General features: G+C 37.8%; 1 protein-coding gene across 2 annotated transcripts in view; it reads left to right on the top strand.

The window, feature by feature from the left end:
- Nucleotides 1-10,814, top strand: part of LOC101582866 (guanylate-binding protein 6-like) — a 33,309-nt gene extending 22,495 nt beyond the window's left edge. The window contains exons 7-12 of one of the 2 annotated variants that reach the window (XM_023708664.1): nucleotides 3,760-4,005; nucleotides 5,419-5,699; nucleotides 6,423-6,635; nucleotides 7,713-7,815; nucleotides 8,448-8,641; nucleotides 10,146-10,814. In XM_023708664.1, the coding sequence (XP_023564432.1) occupies nucleotides 3,760-4,005; nucleotides 5,419-5,699; nucleotides 6,423-6,635; nucleotides 7,713-7,815; nucleotides 8,448-8,641; nucleotides 10,146-10,364 (1,256 nt within the window). In that variant the 3' untranslated portion in view covers nucleotides 10,365-10,814. The remainder of the gene's footprint in view (nucleotides 1-3,759; nucleotides 4,006-5,418; nucleotides 5,700-6,422; nucleotides 6,636-7,712; nucleotides 7,816-8,447; nucleotides 8,642-10,145) is intronic. The other variant, XM_004648532.2, reaches the window with a different exon arrangement.
- Nucleotides 10,815-11,289: the final 475 nt, after the last annotated feature.

Raw genomic sequence — 11,289 nt, 5'->3', positions numbered from 1 at the left:
CCCTTTGTGTCTCTCTGGCAAGATGTTCTGCTCCTGAATCAGCTGGGTGGGTCTTGCCTCTAGCCTCTTTGCAGGGAGTTCTGCTGAAGGGTTCTGTTCTGGCTTGTGTTTTGGGTCTATTCCGGATTCGGAGGACCCCAGGTCATCTCACTCACTCGCCGGGCCTGCGCTCTGGGACTATTCAGGATTACGCGGCCCTCGGTCATCTCACGTGGAATTTGTTTTCATAGAGGACTTGGAGTACTCTGCTCCATGCTCTTCTTGCCTTCATGGTTTGTGAAGAGAAGTTTGCCATAATTTTCATGGGTTTTCCTTTGTGATCTGCTTCTTTTCTCTAGTGGCTTTAAGGATATTATTCTTGTGCTTGAATTCTTTTGTCTTGACTATTAAATGTCTTGGTGTGTTTTTAATTGAGTTGAAGTTATTTGGCATTTTGAATGCTTTGGTTACCTGAATGTCAGATTTTTTCCTTATATTTGGGAAATTTTCTGCTATTACTTCTGCCCATATTCTTTTTATATCATTTTTATTGACTCCTTCTTCCTCACTGATACCTATTAGTCTCACGTTGTTCATCTTTGCATTGTCTTGAAGGTGATGGATTAGTTTTTCCTGCATCCTAGTTGTTTTTAAGAGATCCTTTCTCATCTTTTCACTACCTGTACCAGCATCTACAAGATCTGAAACTCTGACGTTACTTTCACTAAAATGGCTTTCCAGGCTTGTAATTGAGATTTTTAAGTTCCTCTATATCTCTTTGACTCTGCTTCATGTGATCTATTTCTTTCCTGTATTGCTCATTCAAGGAATCCATCATATTTCTAATCTGCTTTATTTTTTAAGTCAATGTTTTTTTAGAGGCAGTTATTAGTTCTTTTATTGCAGATTTTTTTTTCAAATTGGGTTTCCTCCATATGTTTCCATATTTGATTCTTTACTGCAGATGGTATGAATTTAGAGATTTCTTTTTTAATTTCAGGAATTATCTCTGCTCTGAGTTCCTCTATACCTTTCTGCTGTTGTTTCTTTACTTGTGACACTATTAATTCATACCTTGCATCTGAGCTAATGTCCTCTGCACTTGTTCTGGGTGGGAATTGGGTTTCCCCCTTATTTTTCTGCATTTGATTCTTTCCTTCAGATGCACCAAATTCAGAGATTTCTTTTTTATTTCAGGAATTAATTCTGCTCTGAGTTCCACTATAACTTTCTGCTGTTGTTTCTTTACTTCTGACACTGTTATTTCATTCATTTCAGCTGAGCTAGTGTACTCTGAACATGTTATGGGTGGATTCGAGACCTGAGATTGCATTTTGCTCCTTCTCTTTGTCATTTCATATAGCACTGACCTCTGACCTTTGGTGTAGTGCTTTCTTGCAGTTATTACCTTAGTACCTACTGAAATTCGGTTGCAGATTTATTAAGTTTGCGTTTTTCCAGTTATGCCTGGCCTGTGTCTAGCTTTTGTGTTCAGCTCGTTCCTGCTGCAGCCCTCAGAAGTGAACCTGTGGTACCCCTCTGTTGTGCCTCTGACCCAAGGAGCACAGGGGAGCACAGAAGCTCTCTCACATATTACCCGCGTCTGGGCTGGGATGGTTCTGGGGGTCCAGGAGCATTGCAGAAATTCTCCCTCACTTGGTGGGCTTGGGGCAGGGGCGCTGGAGGTTTGCAGGGGTCCTAGTGGTGTGGAAGAGGGTCTCACTCACGTGAGTGCCTGAGTTTTGGTCTGGAGGTATCTAGCTGACTCAAGGAGGTTGGAAGCTCTCCTATGTGCTCTCTGTGCCTAGGCTGGGCTGGATCTGAGTGTCCCGAGAGTGTCGCAGAAGTTCTCACTCACTTGGTGGACTTCGGGGTTGGAGAGTTGTGATTATTTTAAAAGCCATTGTAGTGTCAAATTTTAGAAATTGCACTTTATGTTTTATATTTCAGGCATGATAACATAGGATAGATGCAGATAGTACAGTGGTTACTATCACGCAACATCTATCATTTAACATAATTATTGTGATGAAAACAGGTAAAATTGATAACTCTCAGTGAAAGCTTTACAATAGTTTTTTTAACGCTAACTTCATTTTGTTCAAGTCTCGAGACTTGTGTGCCCTATAAATCTCCTACTTTGTGTCTTCCAGCCTACATTTATCTGCTCATTTCCCCTATGAGGCTGGAAACCACTGCTTTGTTGTCTATTTCTACATAGTTGGAATTTTTCAGTGAAATAAGTTTAGCAACCAAATATATTTTCTTACATAGTCATCATGGTATATTCTTTATTCTAATTTTTATATCAATATCATTTCGTATCCCCTGGAAGTCTCTCCTCATTTTGGTCCCACATTTCAATTTCAAGAAGGAAATGAGTAGACTGGAAATTTACACTTGGGACTCAGGTCAACAATTTCTCACATTGCCAGTCAAGAGGAAGACCCAATACTATTATGGGCTACTGGACTCTTTTAGAATATTTTGCTGAGTTTACACACCTATAATATTCAAATAACAGAACTTAACAAAAAAAGGGTATACAGATGAATGTCCATTTTGTATCTGTGTATTCAAAGTGGTTAGGATAGATATATAGTTGCATCTCTTAATGAATAGAGTGATTTGTTCTAATGGTGTTTGTAAATAGGATATCAAGTCCGCATCCTGTACAGCAATTAACCACTAAGAAGAATGTATGCAGTGTTTTAATTATTGAAACTGTCCTAGCAATATGATTTGAAACTGTCTCATTGCTATTTGTTTATCAATAAAATTATGGGGAAAAAAGAAAAGAAAAAAAAAGAAATTTACACTTGACCATTTTCACAAAAATGAATTGAACGATCCATTAAAAATGATATGGTATTTTTAAAAGATGATAGGACATTAACAATTGTTAATATGTTGTTAATTTTTACCTTTAAAGCATTTGCTCAGATTACCAGATATAGGCGTATAAAATTGATCAGATAATATAAGCACTAACTGCTCTTTTCAATGAACTAATAAAGCTAATAGTACAATTATCTTAAATATCTTCTATGTGTATATATAAATATATTATTTCCTTTTCTTTTGTCTTTTTCTCCATCTCAGTTCTTTCACTTTCAGCAGGTTCCTTCCATTTCAAAATATCTATTGTATTACCTATTCTTTCAATTTCTTACACTGGGGAGAAAATACCATGCTTACACATACATTATTTATTTTACTAATGCGTATGGTTTCTAATCACATTTCTTCACCTATAAAAATCTCAGTTAGTAATAGTTCAATCTTGGAAACAAGCCAAGTGTCCATCAACTGAGGAATGGATAAAAAAGCTGTGACATTTTTATATAATGGAATATTACTTAGCTTTATCTGAACTTTTATATATTCAGTAAATATCAAATAAACTATTCTTTTATAATCAGGGCCATATTTAGTTTTGTGAAGATGAATCAAAAGCTTTTCCCCACTGAAATAAATTATATATATCTGAGGATATATGAAATCATATATATTGCCCATTATCTCATTTATCTGTTTATTTAACACTGGTAACCAAACAGAGCTTCATGCTTACTAGGCAAGCATTGTGCCACTGGGCTATACTCCCAGCATTTGGTTCTAACACTGGTGACAGTTTGATGTACAAAAAAACATTAAACGTTTATATTAAAGGTATTCTGTAAGTGTAGAATGCTGCAAAGATACAATTTCCATGAAAAAATCCCTCTGATCTCCCTGTCTCAAGACTATCTCGTTGTTCTCCATTTTCCCATTCCTTAGATGAGAATCCCAAATCAGAAGTAGTCAATCTTCCCAGGGAGTGCATCAGGAATTTCTTCCCAGAGCGCAACTGCTTTGTCCTTGATCGGCCAACAGATGACAAACATCGCCTACTCCATATTGAGAACATCTCAGAAGATGAACTGGATCCTGATTTTGAAGAGCAAACATGTAGTTTCTGTTCTTATATCTTCACTAATGCAAAGATCAAGACCCTCAAAGAAGGAATTGTGATCACTGGAAATCGTGAGTCTTATTGACATATGTCTGGATCAATTAATTTATGTTGAATATATTATAAAATTACCATACATTATTTTTAACTATGCTGCCATGATATTCACATATTTATATTCTATAAAGAGGTGGATATAATGTATAATTATCACATTCAATGAGGTTACAATTTCCATCCTCTTCCAAATTGTATACTTTTATACAAGTATGTGATTTGGAAAAAATCTTCCATTTGTGAACCAGAGAGATAGCTCAGTGAACTAAGGGCCTGCTTAGGCAAGCGCAGGGACTGGTGTTCAATCTCTGGCACCACATGCTTTTCTGAGTCTGCCTTCAGCCATGCTGAGCCAGCCACGAAGTCCAGTGAACTGGCACACACCTATAATCCCAGGCTGAAGGCTGAAAACAGCAGGATCACTATGAGTCCCAGCTGCACTGTGACACCCTGTACAGAAAAAAAACCTTCCATTTGTAATGAAATTACTATGTGAAAATAGATATAGACTATTTGCTCAGAGATAGCCCTGCATGGGACTGTTTCTTTGCAATGAGAACAAGGAAACTTTCTGTAAGTTTCAAGCACTCTAAATATAAATTGTATTCCCTAAGATCCTGAAGATCCATTGGAAGCTTCAGAATTAGAGCAAATATACTCTGAGATTATTTAACTAATTGAACTATGATCTCTTTCTCTTTTTTTTTTTTTTTTTTTTTTTGAGAAGTGGCTTCCTTCTGTGAGATTTCTGTCTTCTCTCTTTCTTTCTTCCTTTCTTTCTTTCATTCTTTCTTTCTTTTTTCTTTCTTCCTTCCTTTCTTTGTTCTTTCTTTATCTCCCACTCTCTTTCTTTCTTCTTTCTCTCTTTCTTTCAGTAATTAAATTTTCTGGTACATTTTAGGTATACCTAATCATCACATTCATTGTAGGAAATATGTACCAGTATATGATACATCATGATCTTTTTTTCCTATTCTCCATCTGCACTGAATGAGTCCATGTTCCTCTATTAACAAAGCTTTTGTTTCCATGATTTCCTTCACTTCTCCTTTATCTATAAAGTTATAATTTAGAAATTTTGTTTTCCATGCACAATTTAATATATTAAGTGAAGCTAGATATTAACTAGTTTTTAAAAGCTTTTATACAGGGCTGGTGCTGTAGCTCAGCGTTTTATGTGACTTCCAGGCAAGTACAAGGTCCTGAGTTTGATTCCTGGTTAAAAAAAGATAAGCCTAAAAGCCTTGAAGCAGAAATCAATGGAAATGAGAGACTAAGAGGAGAAAAGATGAGAATAAGACATAGTTGTGCACGTGGGAAAGAGACAGAGACAGAGATATGTGATTTTAGGAAGGTAGTCCAATATTCTTAGAACCTACTGTACTTTCATGTTCTTATTTATCACCTAAAAATTCCGGGTCATTCAGGGCTGGGGTCTCTGGTGGAGACCTACGTGAAGGCCATCAACAGTGGGGCGGTGCCCTGTGTGGAGAATGCGTTGACCACGCTGGCCCAGTTTGAGAATGCAGCGGCCGTGCAGAAGGCAGCTGCCCACTACAGCGAGCAGATGGCCCAGCGAGTGCGGCTCCCCACAGACACGCTCCAGGAGCTGCTGGACGTACACGCGGCCTGCGAGAAGGAGGCCATCGAGGTCTTCATGGAGTGCTCCTTCAAGGATGAAAATCAGGAATTCCAGAAGCAGCTGGTGGTACTGTTTCTTATTCAATATTTATCATCTTTCTTGATTAATAAAGCCTAGAGGTGACTGTATTATGCTTGTGGGTTATTTCAAATTCCAAGGTAAACATTTTGAATTCTGAGAATGGAGTTTCTAAAACTATATGTCAGTGCTTAAAAGAAAAATATTATAATCATCATCATCATCATAATAATAGTAACAATAAATCAACGCTTTATGCAGGATCTCTGTGTAAATGACACATAACCATAATAAATGCCCTCTTTAATACTTCAGTGGGTTCTGTTATAATTTCCATTAATTGCTTGCCTGTCCAGAACATGCTACTCATCCCTTGTGGTTGGCTTTTTCGATGTGCCATGTCCCGTTGTTGGAAACTTAGTTTCTCTTACAAGGTTATCCTTCCAGGGCATTGCTCATTGCTATGCATTATGGCACTAAGATACAACCAGAGGGGATCTAGCCGTAAGAAGCCATAGACATGGTGAAATTCAGCTCCTTCTTTTCAAGGACAAGCATCTCGGTGTCCTGAAAATTTCAGAGTTTCCTATTGTCTGTCAGAAGTTTTCAGTGATTTCAATAAGTCAAATTGTATGATTTCTCATTCATCATACATTTTACTAAGCTAGAATAATTTTGACATTAAAAAAAGAGGTTGATATTTTTACTAGGTTCTCTGGGATGTTCTTTCCTTTCCCAGGCAGGTTGCATATCTGCACTTTTTCCTTGCAGAAAATAATTTTGGATGAAAAGAAGGATTTCTTGTCAAAGAATGAAGAGGAATCTGATCAATACTGCCAGAAAGAACTGAGTCAACTTTCAAAACCATTAATGGAAAGCACTTTAGCAGGAACATTCTGGGTTCCTGGAGGGCACCAACTATACATGGATACACGAAAACAGATTGAAGAGGACTATAGGAAGGTGCCTAGGAAAGGAGTCAAGGTGAGGCCAGCGGGAACTGGGGAAGTCTAGAGAATAATGTCAATGGCTCTCACGAGCCAGTTGTGAGTAATAAAGAAATAGGAGAATAGCACAAAATGTTCACAAGCCTCCCCAGGGTAGGAGATCTGAACCAGGCCTCCTGCATGCAAGGACTGTACTACATCTGTGGATGACACCCAGAAGCCCACTTGTCACTATAATGCTTTGCTGACTGTATATCTCTGAGAATAAAAAGTTCATTCCTAAAGAAACTGTAAGTAGTTCAGGAATCCAAGAGGAAGAAAGAAAAAAATCAGTCATTTCATCCGCCAAGAAGATGATTTTCAATGTGCTTAGTGCTCTTAGTGCCAGATATTTTCATGGATCAGTTAGATGTTTTCCTCTGCAGCCTGATCAAAATAAGAGAGACAAGATCAACTAAGTAGAGATGTGCTTATTCTGTGGTATAACTTATGAAACAGTGAAAAGGGAGATATAGGTGGGGGTAGCAGACCTCATAGTCCACTACTACCATGTATTAAATTGATATTGGTGATAAATTTAGTGAGAAATTCTTTCTCAAGTGTTTTTTTTTTATTTTTTAAAGAAAGAACAAATTAGAATTAAAACAGAAAGAGTATAAGTGATACAGATTTTCACTTAACAAAGTAATATAAATTTCACAGTATTTGTTGACTTCAATCTCCAAATAGCTGTAAGTAGTATATATTTGTACAGTGGATCCTTGATACTACTGAACTGGAAGGCCTAGCAGATTAAAGCTACACAGTACTGAGCCTGAATTTCTTGTTGAAAGACAAATGTATGAATGTGTCAGAGATTGTGGATTTTGTAAATGCTCTTGAATCTGACTGGCTGGAAGCTAGAGCAGGTGCAGCACGGAGACCAGGGAGATGGCTCAGGGGAAGGAAATGAGATACCACATAGGCTTGCAGAGTCTCTGGTTACACTGAGAAGCTTGATATGTTTATAGAGAGCCACTAAAAATGTAATCATGATGCAACATGGTATACATATATTCACTTTGTGTAAATATTCTCTCTATGGAAAGTGTTTAATTCCTTCTTGTCTCCACAGGCAGGAGAGGTCTTCCAAAAGTTTTTGCAGTCCCAGGCAACAATAGAAGAATCCATCCTGCAGTCAGATAAAGCTCTTACTGATGGCGAAAAGGCCATAGCAGGTATGTGAAGCAGATGAGCTCCGAGGAATGAGTAGATTCTTATAGTGACTCTGAGTGATCCCACAAGTTGTTCTATGAAGTTGTAGCATCCTCTCTCTGAGAAGCGCATGCTCTGATGAAAGGGAGAAGAACATGATGGAATTTAGGGTGCTTTAGCTACAGAGACAAGGCCTTTCTCATCACCTTCTAAACTGCACTGTAAAGAGCCAGCCAAATAGCTCAGTGGATTACAACACCTGCAAGCAGGCACAGGGGCCACAGGTTCAATCCCCAGGCCTCTCATGCTGCACCCGCCTTCGGGGCACATTGAGATGGCAATTGAGATTGGGGGTAGTGGTGCACCCCTGTAATTCCAGCTCTTGGTAGGCTGTAAATAAGTGGATCACTATGATTCGGAACTAGTAATGAGACCCTGAACAATCCTATAGACCCTTCCCGAAAATACAAAATAAATAAATAAGTAAATAGGAAAAAAAAAAAAAACAACACCCAACTATGCTGCTTTGGATGGTGTGGGCTTGCAAGAATTCTGTGATTTCTTTTCAGATTTGATCTTATGTCTGAGCTCAGGAGGGCAGAAATTAGCTTTCAATTTTGTGTTTTTTCCCTTCTCTGAACCTTACCTGGAGCAGCTGAGATGGCCAAGGAAGAGGCAGCTGAGAGGAAACAAGAAATTTTAAACCAGGAAAAACAGGAGGAAGAGCAGAAGAAGGCAGCTCAAGAGAGGTCTCTGAAGGAAAATGTGGTACAGTTGGCAAAGAAGCTGAAGGTGGAGAAAGAGAACATCCTGGGAGATCAGAAAAAAATTTTGCACCAAAGACTGCAGGTGGGTGTGGCCCTTCTCAGTAACTCTGAGGGCATTTGTGCATTAGCAGGATGCGGAATGTTGTGGCCAGATCATGGAAAGGGGCACCAGAGCCATTTGGTGCTGGAAATTCATCCAGGGTGGAATCCCTTCGTTTGTTTGTTTGAATCCTGCTTTGGATTCTCTCCTTTTTTTATTCGCATATTTGGTATGGGGCCTCACTATGCAGCTTAGACTTGTAGTGATCCTCCTATTTCAGCCTAGCTAGTGCTGGGATTTCAGGTGCAAACCAGCATGCCTGGATTCAGTGGCCAGAACACTGTGTCCAGAGTGGTGACAGCATGGCATGTGGTGCTGGAATTGAGCCTAGGTCCTTGCACTTGCCAGGCAGCAGCTTAGACCACTGAGCTATCTCTGCAGCCTCTTGCTCCATTTTATACTCTGAAAATTCAGCTTATCTTAACTCCTATTTTTCCTTGGAGATTATGAAAAGCATTTGTGTTTGGAAAGTTAATAAAATGATCTCACATGGGATTAATTAAGCAGGACCTGAGTACACAGAATTTTGAGATATTTAGTTAGTGTCAGTCCCAACTGTTTTCCATTAACAATGCCCATAATATCAGAAGTCTTATAGTCTCCAAAGACCCTGAACTAGATCCATTTTGACATAAAAGTATCAGAAATGTCATACTTAAAAGCTCATGAAGTGATAACCTATACAAAACTACTGTAGTTGTCTCCAGGTAGCCTCGTGAGTTTCCAGTAGGTGGGATAAAATCTCCAACATTTCCTAGTGGACAGGCTCCAAGGCTGACACAGCACGGGACAGGGCCTTGGCAAAGGAAACAGTACCCAAACTGTGTTAGGAAGCAGACATGACGACATGAACTGAGGACAAGAATAGTCTCCTCCTGGTTATACCCCAGCGACCCACCTCCTCCCAGGCCCCATAGACTAACAGCAGCAATCTGCCCACGGAGATAATAAATTGTAAATGCCCTGGAGAGCACAGCGCTCTGATGATCCAGTCTAATTCCAAACACATGAGTATTTGGGAAGAGTTTTCAGATCTAAACCATAGCTCCACATGTGGACAGCCAGCCTGAGTTAGCATATGGCATCAAAGCAACTCTGCTCTTACCATCTTGGCATTGCACAATACATTTTAGATGAGTTCTAATGCTCACCATGATGTGGTGATCATACTGTCCAAGAGAAATGGAGATTCTGTGTCACAGAACAATAGAATATTTTGACAAGTATGTAAAGATTTTTTTCTCATACCTCAGCACAGGAGAAATGAATAGTAAATAAATAATAATAAGGAAAATCTATGCTTCTTCTTCACCAAATCTTGTCCCATTCAGATAATATTGTTTATCGAATTTTTTTCACATGTGAGTGCAGAAATACTTTAGGTGAATTTAAATGCAGTTTTCTAAGTTTTATTTAAAGTGTAATTCTTAAAATATAAGTATTGTAAAAATGTTTTTGCTTATCAAATTTTATCCATTTATTTTAGTTGCAAAGAGATTTTCATGAAGAAGGACTCATGGGGAAATCAGAGGCAATGCATGAGGAGATAAATAACTTGAAGAAAATGATTGAAACTATGGAAAAGGATGATGATCTGTTTGAGCAATCCTTGACTGATCTTGGAAATGCAATAGTTTCACTAGTGTGTGCTCCTGCTGTGTTAGTTGCAGTAACTGTAAAAAGAGTCTGTTCATTGTTTACATAAATTAGGAGTAATTTTAAGGAAATGAAAGATTTTGAGTGTATACTCTGGTTTATTTTTGGTGCACATGATGTTTATTTGCATTTAGCAAGTTTTAAACAAACTGTTCTAATAGGAAGCTGTTAGTGTCTGGCCCACATTGAATAGAACAAATGCATGCACCTATTGAAAGACATTGTAATCTTTTGCAAACCAAGTGCTTTCAATAATACACACACACACACACACACACACACACACACACATGAGGTCCATTGGCTTTTTCTTTCAGTGGGAAAAATTGAAGCTTGAACATAATATAAGATTCAAAATGTAAATTTCAGTAAGGTACATATTGGAATGCAGGTTATAAAAACACAAGGGAAGTCTATTAAGCCAAATATAAAATTGTGTTGGTATACTGCAAAAATAAAATAAAAAATAACACACACACACACACACACACACACACATATATATATATATATATATATATATGAGATTACTAGTACATTGTTATATGTAAGCATATATATGTAAACACAAAATCATTCAAAAATTCCTAATAAAAAACTACTATGCTTGTGTCTTTCTGGGGAGAATAGCTAGAAACTAGCAGTAAAGAATCAATTATTTTACTATGTACTCTATTTTTTTTATGTATGTACTCTATTTTGAAATTTCATAAAATTACTTTTATTACCATGTTTGTAAACAAAGAATAAGATTTATATTGTAATACTAGGAATAGTAGTCATGAAAATGAAATTTGCTGTGATGCTGGATTTTCTCGCTGTTTGAAGAAAGGGTGTCAGTCAGCTCAATGAGGAATCTAAGCCTAGACTTGAGTCAGAGAAAACATAAATTTTACTTCATAATCCTGTTTTGATTTTGGGTTTGTTTTAAACTTTTAAAATTGCTTAAAATGAGGTATGAATACAAGCTCTGC

Source organism: Octodon degus, unplaced genomic scaffold (assembly GCF_000260255.1).
Source record: "Octodon degus isolate 3935 unplaced genomic scaffold, OctDeg1.0 scaffold00430, whole genome shotgun sequence".
Classification (NCBI taxonomy): Eukaryota; Metazoa; Chordata; class Mammalia; order Rodentia; family Octodontidae; genus Octodon; species Octodon degus.
The sequence above is the reverse complement of the archived record's forward strand: the minus strand, read 5'-3'. Positions and strand labels throughout refer to the sequence as shown.